This window comes from Muntiacus reevesi, chromosome 5, assembly GCF_963930625.1.
Source record: "Muntiacus reevesi chromosome 5, mMunRee1.1, whole genome shotgun sequence".
NCBI classification, from domain to species: Eukaryota; Metazoa; Chordata; class Mammalia; order Artiodactyla; family Cervidae; genus Muntiacus; species Muntiacus reevesi.
In genome coordinates, this window is record NC_089253.1 from 16,942,888 (window position 1) to 16,960,983 (window position 18,096).

The 18,096-nt window shown below is 46.5% G+C and overlaps 1 protein-coding gene across 1 annotated transcript in view; it reads left to right on the forward strand.

Moving 5' to 3' along the window:
• The window catches only part of TENM4 (teneurin transmembrane protein 4), a 257,467-nt gene that overhangs the window by 206,293 nt on the left and 33,078 nt on the right, over positions 1–18,096 (forward strand). Inside the window, exons 19-20 of the mRNA XM_065936475.1 lie at positions 74–228; positions 5,809–6,686. Of these exons, the coding sequence (XP_065792547.1) occupies positions 74–228; positions 5,809–6,686 (1,033 nt within the window). The remainder of the gene's footprint in view (positions 1–73; positions 229–5,808; positions 6,687–18,096) is intronic.

Genomic DNA, 18,096 nt, shown 5'->3' on the forward strand with positions numbered 1-18,096 from the left:
CGTGCCCGTCAGCCTGCATGTTTCCATGAACACCTCTAAGACTGAACTTCCTATTTGGGCTTCTCCACCCCAGGCATCACGGTGGACAAGTCGGGGCTGATCTACTTCGTGGACGGCACCATGATCAGACGCATTGATCAGAATGGGGTCATCTCCACCCTGCTGGGCTCCAACGATCTCAGTTCGGCCCGGCCCCTGAGCTGCGACTCTGTGATGGATATCTCTCAGGTAAGGAGAAGGCTTCGTCCGCTGGGACCCTGGGTCAGAATGCTTGTCCTCTCATGGGCACCCGACTCGCCTGCTGGCCTTTCGTCTTTGTAGTGCACAAGGCTTGTAAGCACACTCTCGGTGCAGGGCCTCTTAAGAGCATGAAGGACACTCAGATGGGTCCAGCACAGTGTGGGGCTCTGGAAGGTCTCCATCAGAGGTGACAAGTGGGTGATACAGGAAGACCCAGAGGACTGAAGAAATCTGCCCCATCTAGCCCTCGAAGGCAGGAGAGCCTCACATAGTGTAAATTTAAATCCGTAACCTCGTGAAGTCACAGATATTGAACGCTGTCTGTTCTCCTCCTAGGCTGTAAGCTACGTGAGGACAGGAATTCTGTCCATCTTTTCCTCTGCTGTAACCAGGGGGCCTGGTACACAGGAGCACACCCAATACTTGTTTGTTGACTAATTCATTAATGGATTGATTGAATCTCAGCTTTGCCACTCACCAGCTGTATAACTTTAGACAAGTTGCTGAGGTCCTCTGAGCCTCACTTTTCATATCTCTAAAATAGAAATAATTGATGTTGGCCTGGCAGGATTGCCTTGAGAATATGGAAACAGTGTATGCAGGGCTCCGAGCACCACTCAGCACTCTGTAGGTGATTGCTACTAGTCCTACTTTCACAGAGGAGGTGACATTTGTGCCAGCTTTTGAAGGTTGAATAGGAGTTTGTTGGGTGACAGGAAGAAAGGAGACATTTCACACAATGGAAACTGCATGTGCAATGGTACAAAGATGTTAATGGGCCAGAAACATTCAAGGAACTTTGGAAGATTGAACACTGAGCATATGGTTCTTAGAAGGAAGCAGCAGGAGTTGGAACTGGAGGTGTGCTTTGGAGCCAGTTAGGGAAGGACTTACCTTACCACACCAGGGTTTGGCCCTTAGCGAGTGGGCTCCAGGAGCCCAGCGTAGACCCAAGAGAGACTCAACATCCCTCGTTTGTCCTACAGCAACTTGAGAAGGGATGTGTCCTTTATTGCTCAATCCTTTAGTAGAACCTGGCTGGCGCTGAATCATTGAATATCCATCTTGTCAAGATTAGCAAAACCAGAGATAGAAGGAGGTTCAAATCGCATTAAATTTCGAGTTGGTGTTAACAGTGGGCACACTTGGCTTTGTAAACCCCCTCACTTCTAGGGAAGCCTGCATACAGGCCCTTTGCCACTCACTGCCAACCTGCTGCCTGGGTTCAACAGGTGACGGAGGCTGGGAGGCTTCCCAGCTCGTGCCCACCTCCGCTCCCAGCGTGTCGCCGAGCCCCTTCCCTGGACCTCAGGGCTGCTGCGGGCGGGGGTGGGGGGGGTCCCACAGCCGTGTCGCTTCCCCGTCCGATGCTGGTGTGGTTTCCTTCTGCACCAGCTACTGATTGTTATGCTCCCGAGTGGGAATCTGTTCTCTGCCACTCGTCTTTCCAATTTGGCGGGCTTCCCCTTGCTGGCTCGAGGGTTCCCCTCTCCGGTCTGTGAGCAAGCTTGATTTACCCCGTCAGGAAGCGGCCACAGCCTGAGGATGTTACGTCCAAGTCTCTTCAGTTCTCCAAATGGGCCCTCCACCAGCCAGCACGGGGTGCCGAAAAATTTCAGTCCACACGTTGGAAAATCGTGTAGCTTTAGCTGGAGGTGCTGCCAAGCAGCCAGATCAAAGGCTTGAAAGACAGCTGGCATACTGTGGAGGGGGAAAAAATCCACGCTTAAATTCAGAAATCCCGGACTGAAATCTCCTTGCCCCTGGTCCTCACCACCCTCATCCGAATCGAAGCACGGGATTCTTTTCACCACGCTCTCTGACATTGCCGTGAACTCTCATACGTGCGTATGGGAAGGGGCCTGGCTTTAGTTCTCAGAGCTTCCTCCATCACAGTCACACAGCTGCTCTGCTGTGCTGGGTGGAGCAGGGAGGTGAGGCAGAGAAATGAGAAACAGCTCAGAGGCAAGAATGCAAATGGGAGAACCAGGGAACCCGCTCGGACTGAAGGCCAGGTGGGAGGAGAAAATAGAGGGAGGCAGAGTAGAGACGTAATGGGAGACGGTGCCACCTGTCCGGAACACCGTCTCAGAACCCGGCATTCATTCGCAACTCTGCAGCCTGCGGCCACCACAGACACTCAATATCACCCTGTCCGTAGTCCAAAATGAACTTCTGAGAACGTACTGTGTGCAGGCACGCTTACAAATGGGGACACAGAGATGGGTGTGCCAACTTTTCTTGGTCAGCTGTCACCATAATCCCACATGGAGTCGCAAAGAGTCGGACACGACTTAGCGACTGAACAACAACAGTAATCCCTCGAGGTAGGTATCACATACCCCGTCATAGATGGGGAGACAGGCTTGGTGGAGGAAAATGTGATTTTAAATGCAGAGCTCTGTGCTATGTTCCCTCAGGGGTGCAGAACGGAAATTTTTTCATGATATCATGTAAAACGTTTTGAACTTCTTTCCCCGTATGTAGAAGGGGGTAATAAATATTACATAAGAGCCCCACACAGTGTCTGGCAGCTAATAATGGGCTGTAGGTATTCATTCTCTTTGTAATTTACAAAGAATTTCCTTGTGCGTCGTCTCGTTTGATCCTCACGACTACTCATATAAGATTTATTAGCACCGTCTACATATGAGGAAAGAAGTTCAAAGCGCTCATGTAACTTGAGGAAGATCACACCTGTGGTCACTGGTGGACCGAGCTAAGAAGTGAAGTGTCCAGACCCCCAATCCCTCCCTCTCTCTGTGCCGTTCACCAGTCAGCCATTTTTTCCATCCATTTGATGATCCATTTTTGCAAATAACTCTGCAATGAGGAAGTCAAGTCAGGGAGCTTTAAGGCACGGGATGCTCCAGGGGAGAGGGGAGGGAGCTTGATTCCATCTCAGGGTGACAGAAGCGCGAGCTGGAGGGACCTCAGCAACAGTAAAGTCTCCTTCCTCCATTCTGGCGATGGGAAATGAAGCCTCCACGTGACCATCCCTAACAGGGAGGTAAAATCAAAGCAGCCTAGGTACTTGGTCCAGAACCATCACCCACGCACGGTGACTCCAAGCGCACTTCTTTCGCCTTCTTTCCTGGGTGGCTGTGTGCACGTGGGCGCACAGGAGAGAGTAGGAGAGACTTGTCCTTCCCTCCTCCCCCCTTCCTCTCCCTCTCCCTCCCAGGCTCCCCCTTTCCCACCCTCCCTCCCCACCCATCAAGAAGCCCTCTTTTCATTATAATGACAGGCAGAAAGGTCTCGGCAAGCATGTCCCCAAGGTGCCACAGGGCCAGAGGGCATAAAATATTTAGCAGCCAGTGTTGACAAGAAATGGGCTTTAGGAAATTGAAAATTCCCCTGTCACTTTAGAGTAAACTGTGTTCTTGATGCAGCCGGAGGCAGCTGTGATGCGGTGCTCCGGGGAGTGCTGGGAAGTGTGAAGGGAGGCAGCCCAGCCGCTGGTGCTGGCATTGCCTGGGGCCCCCTGTGCTGTGGGGCAGAGGGGGCCCGGGCCAGGGGCGAGGGAGCACGCAGACCCTCAGAGCAGTGCAGCTGGCAGGGCCTGCTCTGTGCTGAGAAGGGCCCTGAGCTCAAGGGCTGGATGGAGGTGGCCATGTCTCATAGGTGTATTATCTTCTGGGATTTCTTTCCACTGTAGTCAACTCCCACATGCACATTGCAGGAAATATAAAAAATTTAAAATGACAAAGAAGAAAGTTAAAATTACCTCTCCTCCCAGTACTGGTTAACATTTCGGTATATAACCCTGGAGCTTTTAACCCCTGCTTCTATGCATCATCTATCTGCTTTATTGTTGTCTGTCTTCCCCAGTTGGGATCACACTGTGCTTACTGTTCTGCAAACTGTTCTTTCCACTTAATACATAGCAAACATTTTCCCATGTCAGTAAATATCCATCTGTAACATCACTTTTAACTGCTGCACCAAGTACGCTAACCTATGGGTGAATGAAATGGACTATAATTTCTTCAGCCAGGTCTCTGTCATTGGGCATCTGTGTTAGTTCCAGCCTTTCAACATTATTAAAAATGGCTGTGATAAGCACCTCTGTAGTCAGGGGTGTACAAGAGTAAATTTCTGGAAGAGAAATTGCTCACTGAAAGGTATAGCATTTATTTAAATAAACCCCAAGTTGGACGGAATGTCAGGAACTTGTCAGGGGCTCAGGATCCTAAGGCAAAGAGTCCCCAGCAGTGGGGTGGGTAAGGCAACTGCAGGCAGCAGCTGTCAGCCTACATGCATTGTGGCTGGACCTCTTGGGGAACACATTTGGCAAAGGGCTTCCCTTAGTGCCAGCACCTCCCAGGGCGAGATACCCATCATCCCAGCCTCCAAGGCCACCAAGGCAAGAAACAGCATCCTCACCTTAGACCTGCCAGACCGCAGTCCCCTGCGTGCCCACCTCCAGGCCAGCCCCCTGTGATCCCTGCTGGCATCCCAGCCTGGCTCAGGGGAGGCGCAGACCTGGGGCCCAGGACCTTTGAACCCTCCATTCCCATAGCTGACGTTGTTCATCTCTCCCAGGTGGACTTGTTCTCTGAGGTGCTAGAAACCGTCATCCAAAGCAAGGTATCACCAACTTCAGTATGCGTGTGCAGGAGCCTCCGAGGGATTTTGTTGAAATGCCAGTTCTGGTTCAATAGGTTTGGGGTGGGGCCTGCCATTCTGCTGTACTGACCAGCTCTCAGGGATGCCAGCACTCTCAGGCCAGAGATCACCCTTGAAGGCGAAAGATCCAGTTTTGGTTCCCAGGCACATATTAGGATCATCCAGAATGCTTTTGTGCCTTTGCCAGAGCCCCATGCCCAGGGATCTAATTTAATTGATCAGAGGTGGAATTTTAGCATCAATACTTTCTTAAATCACCACGGTCCTTCCTGTGTAGCCAGATTTGAGAATCACAGGTCTGCACCTATGTCAGACGGGGGCCAGGGTTGCTTTCACTTTCCATCCCCAGCCCCTAGCCATGTGTTACTCCATGAACTCAAAGAACTGAGAAATCCTTTTTCATGCATTTAGCAGCAATTCATGTAAGATGTTTCTTAAGCCTCTAAATAATTTCTCCTTCAGCCTCCAAACTCCATCTGCCGTCCCCTCCCACCTCCATACCATTAGCTGCTATTCTTTGAGCACTTCCGGAGGGTCAGACCCTCAGTACTATGGTCATTACTTATCTTACAGATGTGAATATTGAGGCTCAGAGAGGCAAAGTAACTTGCCCAAGGTTGTAAGTGGGGGGACTAGGATCTGAATCCCGGCCTGTCTGACTCTGAAATCTCTCCTCTCACCTGCTCCTTTCATCTGTTTGTTTGTTATCCCTTTCTTTGTGTTTCGTCAGTCTGACGTAGACCATCAGATGTCTCGGTGGGGCTCTCGCATGGTTTCTGTCTGATCGGGGCCGATGATGACAGGCTGCTGTGAGGGTCAGGCAGGACTGCCTGTGCTGGCGCTCGATCCCCTCTACACGACCCAGGGCTCCACGGGGTGTGGGGCGATCAGTGGCGGGCCCCCCGCCAGGCATCTGAGTGTCCGTGTTTCCATTCTCAGGTTCGCCTGGAGTGGCCCACAGACTTAGCCATCAGCCCGATGGACAACTCGCTCTATGTCCTGGACAACAACGTGGTCTTGCAGATCTCTGAGAACCACCAGGTGCGCGTCGTCGCCGGGAGGCCCATGCACTGCCAGGTGCCTGGCATGGACCACTTCCTGCTGAGCAAGGTGGCCGTGCACGCAACCCTGGAGTCGGCCACCGCCTTGGCCGTCTCTCACAATGGGGTCCTGTACATCGCTGAGACCGACGAGAAGAAGATCAACCGCGTCAGGCAGGTCACCACCAGCGGAGAGATCTCACTGGTTGCCGGGGCCCCCAGTGGCTGTGACTGTAAAAATGATGCCAACTGTGACTGTTTCTCTGGAGATGATGGTTATGCCAAAGATGCGAAGCTGAATATCCCGTCTTCCTTGGCCGTGTGTGCTGACGGGGAGCTTTACGTGGCTGACCTTGGGAATATCCGAATCCGGTTTATCAGGAAGAACAAGCCTTTCCTCAACACCCAGAACATGTATGAGCTGTCCTCCCCGATTGACCAGGAGCTCTACCTGTTTGATACCAGTGGCAAGCATCTGTACACCCAAAGCCTACCCACGGGGGATTACCTGTACAACTTCACCTACACCGGGGACGGTGACGTCACGCTCATCACAGACAACAACGGCAACATGGTCAACGTCCGCAGAGACTCCACAGGGATGCCCCTCTGGCTGGTGGTCCCAGATGGCCAGGTGTACTGGGTGACGATGGGCACCAACAGTGCGCTCAAGAGTGTAACCACACAAGGACATGAGTTGGCCATGATGACATACCACGGCAACTCTGGCCTGCTGGCCACCAAGAGCAATGAAAATGGGTGGACAACATTTTATGAGTAAGTATCAAGACCAGGCCATTTGGTGATTTTGTTTCATGGGTGCATTGTAGAATTAGAGGTAAACTGATGAAGTGTTCACTTATGGATGTTTTTTATTTTAATTCACTTGAGATGCAAGCCATGACCTCTGCATGTTAATAACCCAGAGGATTACTCCTAGGAAGGACCATGGTGTATTGGAAAAGGCGTGAGCTTTGAAGTCAGAAAAGCTGGGTTTGAATACAGCTTTTCCTGTGAACTTAATCTCTCTAGGCCTCAGCTTCCACCTCTGTAAAATGAAAACCTTCCTCCATGGACTCACTACAGGGAGGTGACATAGATGGAAAATACTTAGTTAACTGTCAGCATCTCCACATGGCCACTGTCCAGAAATGTGGCAATGGGAGAAGGAACAGTTCCGTGTGGAAGAAATGTCCACATAATCCAAGTCCACATCTTTTTTTTTAATTAGTTTATTTTTTATTGAAGGATAATTGCTTTACAGAATTTTGATGTTTTCTGTCCAACCTCAACATGAATCAGCCATAGGTGTACATATATCCCCTCCCTTTTGAACCTCCCTCCCATCTCCCTCCCATCCCACCCCTCCAGGTTGACTCAGAGCCCCTGTTTGAGTTTCCTGAGACATACAGCAAATTCCCTTTGGCTATCTATTTTACGTATGGTAATCTAAGTTTCCATGTTACTCTTTCCATACATCTCCCCTTCTCCTCCCTTCTCCCCCTGTCCGTAAGTCTGTTCTCTGTGTCTGTTTCTCCATTGCTGTCCTGTAAATAAATTCTTCAGTACCATTTTTCTAGATTCCGTATATATGTGTTAGAATATGGTATTTATCTTTCTCTTTCTGACTCACTTCCCAAGTCCACATCTATATGATTCAGAACTTTTTCTTTTACTTTTAACATTTTGGATGAAATTTATGAAGTGCATTAGATGCCTCCCTTCTCATTTTACAGGCATAAATCTTTCTTTTATGAGTCAAGGTCATTAATAAGAAACAAGGCATTTGATGCTGCCATATTGATCTCAGAGAAACAGCAGTGTCTGGTCCTGAAGACAGATCTCAGCTCCCTGCCCTGGGATTGAACCTGGGTAACCTGGATGAAAACCAGGAATCCTAGTCACTAGAAAACCAGGGACTAGAGGCTAAAAGTAAAGTGGCCCTGACTCTTGCCCCAGCTTGAAAGCAAGTATGTTTCAAGGAGGCAAAAACTGTAAAAAACAGAAAGCTTGTTATTAGAGACACAGCATAATGTCTGGGAAAGCACACAGGAAAATAGTTTGTTTATCTAACTCAGAAGCAGTACAGAGGTACACAGCCAGCCAGAAAGGGTATGGTCATCCTCTGTAATGAAAAGGAACGCAGTAAGTCAGAGACGCACCCGGAGACAAGTGTGGGCGTCCTGAATGAGGAGGAGCTCAGTAGGAAGGTGATTTAAATGACTTGATCTAGGATCGTCCTTCCGGGTTTTTGTTTACTTTTGACTGATTGTCTAGTTTCTTTCTTCACCCCTGACTGGTCCTAGGAGCGCCCCCCCCCAGGATGCCTGCACAACTTTTCGCTAAGGTGGATCCCGCCAGAGAGGCCTGTGGGTGCATATCCACACTTACAGGGTGGGGTCCCCTCCCTTTCCTCCCTTTTGACCCCCAGGGAGCCTCCCTACGCTTGGGCACCTCAGGAGTGGGCCTCTTACTGCTTTAGTTTAGCTGAGCTCAGCTTTTGCCACTAGCTTTGTCCTTGAGTGTCTGGGTGAGAACAAAGCTTGAATTTTACTCCACTCAACAAATAGCAGGTGTCTAGCCCGGGGGCCCATCTGTCTCCTACCTCGAATTGAAGCTAGTTCCCGGGAAATGCAGCTATAGACCCGTCCTTTCCTGCCTGAAGTGATTCTAAAACGGTTCCTTCCTTAGCTCCTGTGCCTAATCCTTAGTTTTACCACCCCCTCCCTCCACGTGGTGCTATCATATCATTGTTTCAGTCGTGGTGGCCGACTTCAGTAGCTCACTTCCCTTCTCTTCATCCAGGGTAGGGGTTCTTAAATGGTGTAGTCAGAGAACCAGACATTCAGCTTATTATAATCCTCGCCAAAATTAAATATGTATATATATCTCCAGGGTGTTCCTCTATGAGGTATTTTAATGAATAGACGTGTAACATCTATTTCTACTTAGATCCTTTTTTAGCTTCTTTTTGAGGTCTTAGCCATGTTGCACACAGCTGAGACTGTCAAATATTAGACAAGTACATGGGAGACAGGGAGAGAACTAGCCTCGCTGCCCATCACTGATGGGCTAGGAACTGTATTACTGCATTCCGGCCGTGAATCATCTCTGGAAGAAACAGACACTGAGGCTCAGAGAGGCTTATTTGTTCATCGTTGTCTAGTGAGACCTCACAGAACAGGGATCACAGCCCACGTCTGTCTGATACCAGAGCTCATGCTCCTGCAACTCTGCCCCGCTGCCTCGTGCAGAGTTTGTTAATCCCAAATCAACTTGAATCCTTGAACCCTAAGTTTTTCTCGGCCTTGATAAAGCATCAGTTTCTCACAATCCTAGAGTCCCAAACAAAGGGAGCTATCATAGATTTTTGAATACAGTTTGCACCAAAAAATGTCACAGTGGTGTGTACAAAGTTCACTTTCTAAATTCCCTTCTCCAAACAGGCACCTTGTTAATTACAGAAGTAGAAAGACAAAGATCCAGGAAAACAGCAATTATCTTGATTAACTCATCAAAATGGAAATACATTAAATAATTCAATTTTCCCCCAGTTGCCCAATGGAAATCCCTTATACATTATTTAGCCAATACAGGGGTTTCTTTGTCAGAGCAAGTTGGTGCCCTCGATTCGTTCTCAAGGTCACTCCCTCAAATCGCAGACTGAATGCTTACACATCACTGCAGATATTACTCTCAACCAGCCCTGAAATTGAAAAGCATTTCCTACACTTCTACCAGCAAGGATCCCCCTCCCCTCTCCCTGTCTTCCTTGATGAAATTATACAGCCATATTTGATGGTTTATGAAAAAGGAAAAGTTAGTACCATGGCTTTTCAGAAAATAGCATTTGGAATTCCAAAGTATCTACTTCATAGCTATATTCAGAAGCAGAAGATAAAAGCCCTAAAAGAAAAAAGTAAAAGTCACTTTTTTGAGATCCAACTGTGTACCAGGCTCTTTCCCACTTAATCTTCACAGCAACTTCAGATGGTAGAGATTATCAGTCCTGTTTTTTACAGGTGATTAAACCACGGCACAGAGACAGTAGGTAACTAGTCCGAAATCACACAGTGAGAACTTAACAGAGCCAGAACACATGTCCGTGTTCTTTCAACTACACTGATTGGGTTCACCTAAATTCTATGTAACTTATCTGTATGTTAGGGACTAAAGTTGTATCTTTTTCATAGGGATAGTCTGGGGTTCAAATTTTCAGTAAGATAAAATATGGAAAACAATATCTGACTCATCATAGGTACTCAAATGACAGCTATTGCTATTGCTGTTATTATTATTTCAAGTAATATTAGTATTAGCATTTCAAGCAGTAGTACAAGTAATTGCAGAGGTGTTGTTTGGCCATGAAAGGTGTTACCTGGCAGCAGCTGCGAGTCAGCTAACCAAAGAAACAGACCAAAGTTGTAATTGAAGTTAGCAGAAATTAGAGGAGGGCTTCCCTGGTGGCTCAGATGGTAAAGAATCTGCCTGCAGTGCAGGAGACCCAGGTCCGATCCCTGGGTCGGGAAGATGCCCTGGAGAAGGGAATGGCAACCCACTCCAGTGTTCCTGCCTGGAGAGTTCCATGGACAGAGGAGCCTAGTGGGCTACAGTCCATGGGGTAACAAAGAGTCGGACACAGCTGAGTGACTAACACACACACACACACACACACACACAGGAATTAGAGGGCAGTCAGAAGGGCAGACTCAGGTCTCAAGTCTGAGGGATGAAGGTATGAACCAGGAAAGGGGTCAGATTCCTGAGAATACCCAAAATGGACAGGAAAGAGGTATACAGAATGGGTCCAGGAAAAATGGTTCAATTCAGGTTGTGAACATAGCAAGGATACCAGATACTTATTTTTATTGGATATTTGCCATGTGATTTCAGGAGCAGGCTGACTTCCAGACCCATGTCTCAACCAGACAGAAATAATGCCTGACCTATCCCATTTTAGGACCATTACAGGGATCAAAAGACTAAGTAAATGCTGAAAGTGAAAATACTTTGCAACCTATGTTGCTCCCAAGAAGTTATGGTATAAAAATTATTATCATTATGGTATTTCTCAACACAGATTTGGACAGATTTTGCCAGTGCACATTACTCCAGCGAATTTCCTACTTCTAGGTCCAAGAGGCAGCTTAATGGATTCCAAACCAAAAATGCTCTAATACTTTAAAAAAAAATTCAGCCCAGGCTTGCCTATGACACTGGCTATTACTGAAACAAATTTTAGGTTGGCTTTATCGACCCTCTCAACAGATTAATACATCTAACATAAACATCTCACATGTCAGAGCAAGCAGTTTGACTTAAAGTGTTTATAATTCTGGGGAATCAAGGATCCTTTTCTTCCCTCAACCCAAAGATCTGCCGGTCGGAAACCTAAAAGGGGTCTGTGATGCTTTCATCTCTAGCATGTGGCAGCATTAATTTCAGACTTGGGCTCCTGGGCTGGTGGCCTGACAAGAAGAGGCAGGTTCCAAAATTGCCTTATTAGATGGGCGTGAGTAAGTTTCATAGGGGAAGTGGCTCTGGCACCCAGAGCCCTGTGACAGCTCCCGTCATCCCTATGCTCAAGCTATCTACCCTGAGACCCTAACTAATGCCTCTCTGTACACGCTTGGGGCTTGCCAACCAGGAGGTGCTCAGTAACTATTTTACAAGTGAAATTTACATTCGGGAGGGAAGGGACATCAAGAAGGGAAGGGAAAAAAAACATGCTGTCCTGAGAAAAATACGAGGTTTACATCGCAGCTACAGTACTGTCAGTGCTCCTAGCCGGAAACAGAATTCAATTCAAATGGTTCCAGTGAAGAGACTTGGCTTCCCATTTTTGCTTGAGGATATAAGAGCCAGGAAAAGCGTTGTTCCCATCCTTACAATGAAAATAAGCCAGACACATGGCAAATGCATGAGTTTTCCTTGAACTTCTCTGAGGTCACAGGGCAACCAAGTGGCCAGGTCTTCTACAGAGTGTCACATCAGAGACAAGATGTGGGTGCCAGCTTCCCTGGGGCGGTTGCAACTAGTCCCTGGGGAAAAAAGCGTTCAGCTTGGGGAATTTATGAAGACTAGATGTGTCCTGGCCGGAGAGTATGTAGCCCTTGGAGGCTGCAGAAATTGGGAGCGTCCACATTCTCTAAAACTTTTCTCCGCAAACCCCAGCAGGTACTACAAAAAAAAAGGTAGGAAAATAATCCCTTGTGGTAGACCTGGAGGAGGGGTAGGGCAGCTGCTGAGGGAGGGGGCGCAAATTTCTGCCTGCTTCACTCAGACCCTTCTCACCTGATCTCCCATATGGAACAAAAGCCTTAATCTGTGGAGAGGACAGTGAACGCTATTCTACCTAGGCCCTAAGGAAAAACAAAAAAATTCTGACTACTGCTGGAAGAAGAGGAATGGGCCCCAAACAACAGCCTGAAAGGGACAGGAGTGCTGAAGAGGCCGCACTCCTGAGACTCAGGGATAGATGCAGATATTTATATAAGACTGAGGCTCAATGAGAACAAGAGAGAATTCTCTCAAGCTTCCCACCCACCACTGCTAGCTAAAAAGCTAAACATAACAATGAAAAGTGGAATACTACTGGAAAGGAGATAAGAAGGATACAAGAGCCTAAAAAGAGGCCCTTTCTGAGGCTGGGCACACAGATGGGACCTAAAACTGAGAATAGAATAGGCCCATTGGAGAAAGAAAAAAAACCCTCTGGCAAACTAGTTTCACACACTAAATACAAGATATTGCTGGAGGAATGTAAAGCCTGTGATGCATTAAGGTTAGCCGTAGAAATAATACATTTCAAAGCCTGCCCAAATCCTAACTAAATTAACTTAAACTCTCTCACTAAAGTGCAAGCAGGAGAAAACTCATACCCCAAATCTACTACCTCAGTCTCTACTGTGCTACACAAGATGTCACACTTTCAACGGAATCTACAAAAAGGCAAGAAAAAGCAGCACTCTCCCAGGAGACAAAGATATCATCAGAAGAACACTCAGATGTGACACAGATGTTGAAACTGTCTCTCAGGAATTTAACAAAAATTATGTTGGGAATTCCCTGGTTGTCCAGTGGTTAGGACTCTTCATGCTTACTATGAAGGGCCCAGGTTCAACCCCTGGTCAAGGATCTAATATCCTGCATGCCAGGCAGCCAAGATAAAATACTGTGGTGGAAAAGGTGAACAATGTGCAAGATCAGATGGATAATTTCAGCAGAGAAATGGAAACTGTAAGAGAGAATCAATTGGAAATGCTAGAAATGAAGAACACAGAGGTGAAAATTGTCTTTTATGGGCTTATCAGTAAAGTTGAGACAGCTGAGAAAAGTAGATAGATCAATAGAAATTATCCAAACTGAAACACAAAGAGGAAAAAAAGAAAAAATATAAAACAGGGCATCTAAGAACTGGAAGACATCAACTGCTCTAGTATATACATTTAATTAGAATTCCAGAGGAAGAAAGAAAGAAAGGCAGGAAACACATTTGAGGAAGTAATGGTCGAGAACTACCCACGTGTAATTAGACACCAAAACCACAGACCAAAATCTCAGAAAACACCATGCAGAATAAGTACATACACACCCATAGATATCTATGCATATCATATTCAAACTGCTGAATACAAAAGAAAGAGAATCCTGAAAGCAGTGCCATACAGGCCTTTTTTTTTTTTTTTTTAAACAGAGGAGCAAAGATAAGAATCACAGCAGACTTCTCATCAGAAGAAGAAATTGAGAAATGCCTATAAACTAGAAAATAGAAATGCTGAAAGAAAGAAAAAAGAAATCTGTCAACCCAGATTTCTATATCCTGCAAAAAAAAAAAAAAATCTTTCCAATGAAAAAATGGTGTAGAGTTATAGGCAAGAATAAGGGAACCAAGGAAGGATGATGAGGCACCCAGGCTCTAAAAACACTGAACAACCATTACCAACCCTCCGGCTGAAGGGCAAGGCAGGGAAGTAACAAGATATTGTTACTAAGCCCAGTGGGAGTTGCAGTCATGTAGAAGGCATCTGGTAGGAGCTGTAATTTGGGGTGGATGCATCCATTATTAGAAATACGGGACCAAAGGAGATAGAGAGTAGGGAAAACTTCTCCTCTTGACCTGCAGTCTCTTACCACTGCTTACCATTGGCTGTGCCCAACCAGAAGCAAGCCTGCAAGGGAGGCCCCAGGGATGCAGTCTGCAGAGGTCAGCCTGTCAGGGCACAGGGAGGGGTGGAAAGTGAATCTGAGGAGGGAGCAGAGAATAAACAGCAGAGCCACTGACTGGCTCTGTGACACTGTTCACATAAATGGCAAAGCAGCCAGGGTTCAAACCCAGATCTACCTAAGAACTTTCTAGCAGATGCATGGCCTCAAATATAACATCAATGAGAGAGAAGACCTACGGAGGTAGGGTGGGCCAGCTCTTAGAAATCCTGAAGGCTACAATTCATTATCGGAGTTAAATCTATGGGAAATGGGCAGCAAGGCCAAATTTTTATTGCAGAGCCAACAAGGAGCCTGCCTCTGTGCAGTTTTGGAGTAGCTACTAGTTTAGTAATGCCACTCTGTTATAGAGACCTGAGGTCAAGGGATCTCTGGGTGTGCAAGGGCTGTGAACTGTAATTATTCACAGAGAATACAGTGGCCATTTCCTCTTGTTGATGATGGTGGTGTTTGGAACAATCACAGATGAAAGTCCTAAAAAAGCAAATCTTTATTTTTCAACTAAAAAGTGCCCAATCAGCAAAAAGTTAACTATCAGAAAGGCAATGTGGCATTTTCCTCTCCAAGCACATGTAGTGAAGTGGATCAAGATGTGAAGTATCGAGTGTGAAGAAGAAACACTTGCAGTATGTGTGAAGATAGCTTCTAGTGGTCCTCTTCTGACAGCCAAGTTTGCAACCATGGCTATGAGTCTGTGAATCTTCTGTGTGTGTTCTTTCTCTGTAATTCAAAGATGCTTTGGAAAAACAAGTCAAGAAAAGTTGGTGGGGGAAAAATACTGAGAAACCAATCTCCTGCCTGTCTCCATCACAACCCCAGGTGGGGGCTGAGCCTCGCTGTAAAGTTAACTGTAGTGGAAGCAAAAAAAGTGTCTCAAAGAGAAAGCTGTCCATCTTGTCTACACACTTCAGAGTTCCAAGCACAATCTTTTCTTTAACATAGTTGAACACAAAGGTTTTGATTTGTAACAGCACCACCTTTCCAGGAAACTTGATGAAAGAACACAGGCTTTAAGATCAGACAGACCTGACAGAAACTATATGCCTCTGTTAGCCACGTGATCTTAAGCAAGTTAGTTATCTTTTCTGAGCCTCAGTTTCATTGGTTGTGAAATGATGATAATCATGTTCACCTCCAAAGATGGCTGTGAGCACAATGCTCAATACCTAAAATGTACTATATGAATATTAGTTACCTTTCCCTTCCTTGGACAGAAGGTGAGGGGTAACAGGGGTGGAGTTCTTAGTTATTCTCGTGCTAGGTCTTGAAAAAAACAACAATACCTACTATTCATTCACTCGTCCATGAAATATGTACTGAGTGCCTTTTGCATGCTGAGTCCTGCAACAGGCACGAAGAATACAAACAAGGTCCCTACCTTCATGGAGCTTATATTCTAATGGGAAAAGAGAGACAGCAAACAGGTAAGCAAGTAAACAAGATGCAAAGTGAAAACAGTAAAATAAGATAACGCAGGGGTCCCCAACCTCCAGGATCTAATGCCCAGTGACCCAAGGCAGAGCTGATGTATTAGTAGTAGAAATAAAGTGTATAATCTGTGTAACATGCTTGAACCATCCTGAAACCATCCCCTGCCTCCAGTCTGTGGAAAAGCTGTCTTCCACGAAACTGATCCCTCGTGCTGAAAAGGGTGGGGACCGCTGATTGATGTGATCAAGATGGGAGGACCCATCAGAAAGGGTGACCAGAGAAGGCCTTGCTGAAATAATAGCATTTGAACTAAAACATGAGTAATAAAAGGAACTAGCCCTATCAAGGTTAGAAGGAAGAGCATTCCCAGCAAAGGAAGCAGTCAGCATGAGCATCCCAAGCCTGGTTTGCACTCAGCGTGTCCAGAAGCAAATGGAACGGAAGGCAGAAAGTATGAAGGAATAGGCTTCAAGGTAAAGTTGGGAAAAGCAGGGGAAAAAAGAATGAGCAGATCATTCCACCTACACTCACTCATTCACATTACTGAGCATCTACTCTATGGAAAATTCTTCAAGAGATGGGAATACCAGAACACCTTACCTGCCTCCTGAGAAGTCTGTATGCAGATGAAGAAGCAACAGTCAGAACTGGACATGGAGCAACAGACCGTTGCTCCCAAATTGGGAAAGGTATATATCAAGGCTGTATATGGTGACCCTCCTTATTTAACTTATATGCAGAGTACATGATACAAAATGCCGGGCTGGATGAAGCACAAGCTGGAATCAAGATTGCTGGGAGAAATATCAATAACCTAGATATGCAGATAATTCCACCCTTATGGCAGAAAGCGAAGAAGAACTAAAGAGCCTCTTGATGAACGTGAAAGAGGAGAGTGAAAAAGTTGGCTTAAAGCTCAACATTCAGAAAACTAAGATCATGCCATCACTTCATGGCAAATAGATGGGGAAACAATGGAAACAGTGAGAGACTTTATTTTCTTGTGCTCTAAAATCACTGCAGATAGTGATTGCAGCCATGAAATAAAAAAACACTTGCTCCTTGGAAGAAAAGTTATGACCAAACTAGACAGCATATTAAAAGCAAAGACATTACTCTGCCAACAAAGGTCCGTCTAGTCAAGGTTATGGTTTTTCCAGTAGTTATGTACGGATGTGAGAGTTGTACTATAAAGAAAACTGAGCAATGAAGAACTGATGCTTTTGAACTGTGGTGTTGGAGGAGACTGTTGAGAGTCTCTTGGACTGCAAAGAGATCCAACCAATCCATCCTAAAGGAAATCAGTCCTGAATATTCATTGGAAGGACTGATGCTGAAGCTGAAGCTCCAATACTTTGGCCACCTGATGCGAAGAGCTGCCTCATTTGAAAAGACCCTGATGCTGGGAGGGATTGAGGGCAGGAGGTGAAGGGGACGACAGAGGACAAGATGGTTGGATGGCATCATCGACTTGATGGCCATGAGTTTGAGCAAGCTCCAGGAGTTGGTGATGGACAGGGAAGCCTGACATGCTGCAGTCCGTGGGGTCGCAAAGAGTCGGACACGACTGAGCAACTGAACTGAACTCTAAGCCAGGCCCTCCCCTAAGTTCTAGGGATACACCAGTGACCGAACAAAGGCGCTTCCCTCAGGGAGTTGACAGTCTAGTAAGGGCAATCTCATGGGGTCCCGCAGGCGCTGAAAGGAACTGGCATTGAAATACGTTACCTTGCTTGATCATCACAGTATCTCCCTGAGACAGGTATTGTTACCCATGTCTTATAGAGGAGAATTCAGAGACACACAAGTGTTATGCTATATAACCTGCCTGAAATAATACCATTTGTGGTGGTAGTTGGATGGTTAGCAGGGAAGCAGAACTGAGTACCTGCCCCCTAGGGTTGCATTGTTGGCAAGCGTAGAGCCTAGATTCAAAACCTAAACCATCTGACTCCAAGGAGCTTCCCACACCGACCTGTTCCTTCAGTTATTCTGCAATAGAAAGGAAGAAAATTGGCCAGTAATTTAAGTAAAGCTGCAACAGATGTATCTAAGCCATTGTTCAGAAGTTGTCCTTCATGGGGCCAGAATCCAGACCCTGCAGATAGAGACCTGTCTCCAGCGTCCTGCTGGGAAGCACCTGCATCCTTTCCCTTAGCAGCTGGGTACCAGGGAAAGAGAGGGATGCACCGAGGCAGCCACAGGGCAAAGGTCAAAGTCCGGAGAATGGGCAGCCCCAGCCTCTCCCTGCAGAAGCACGGCTTTGGATGGGATAATCACAGGAATTGATCAGGTGGCAGAGAGAGTGGCCTTTCTCAAGCTCCAGAAAGCAGTGAAATGAGGGAATAAGAGACAAGAAAATTCTATAAATGGGCTGTGCCGTTTGATGTTCATTTAATTAAGACATTCAGTCCTTCTAATGGAAAATATGAGGAGTGGAAATTACTGCTTTTTGGCCATCTCCTAGAAAGCCAGATCTTGACAGCATCCGGCCTTTTCATCGTATCATCTTCAGGCTCAATTTAATTAT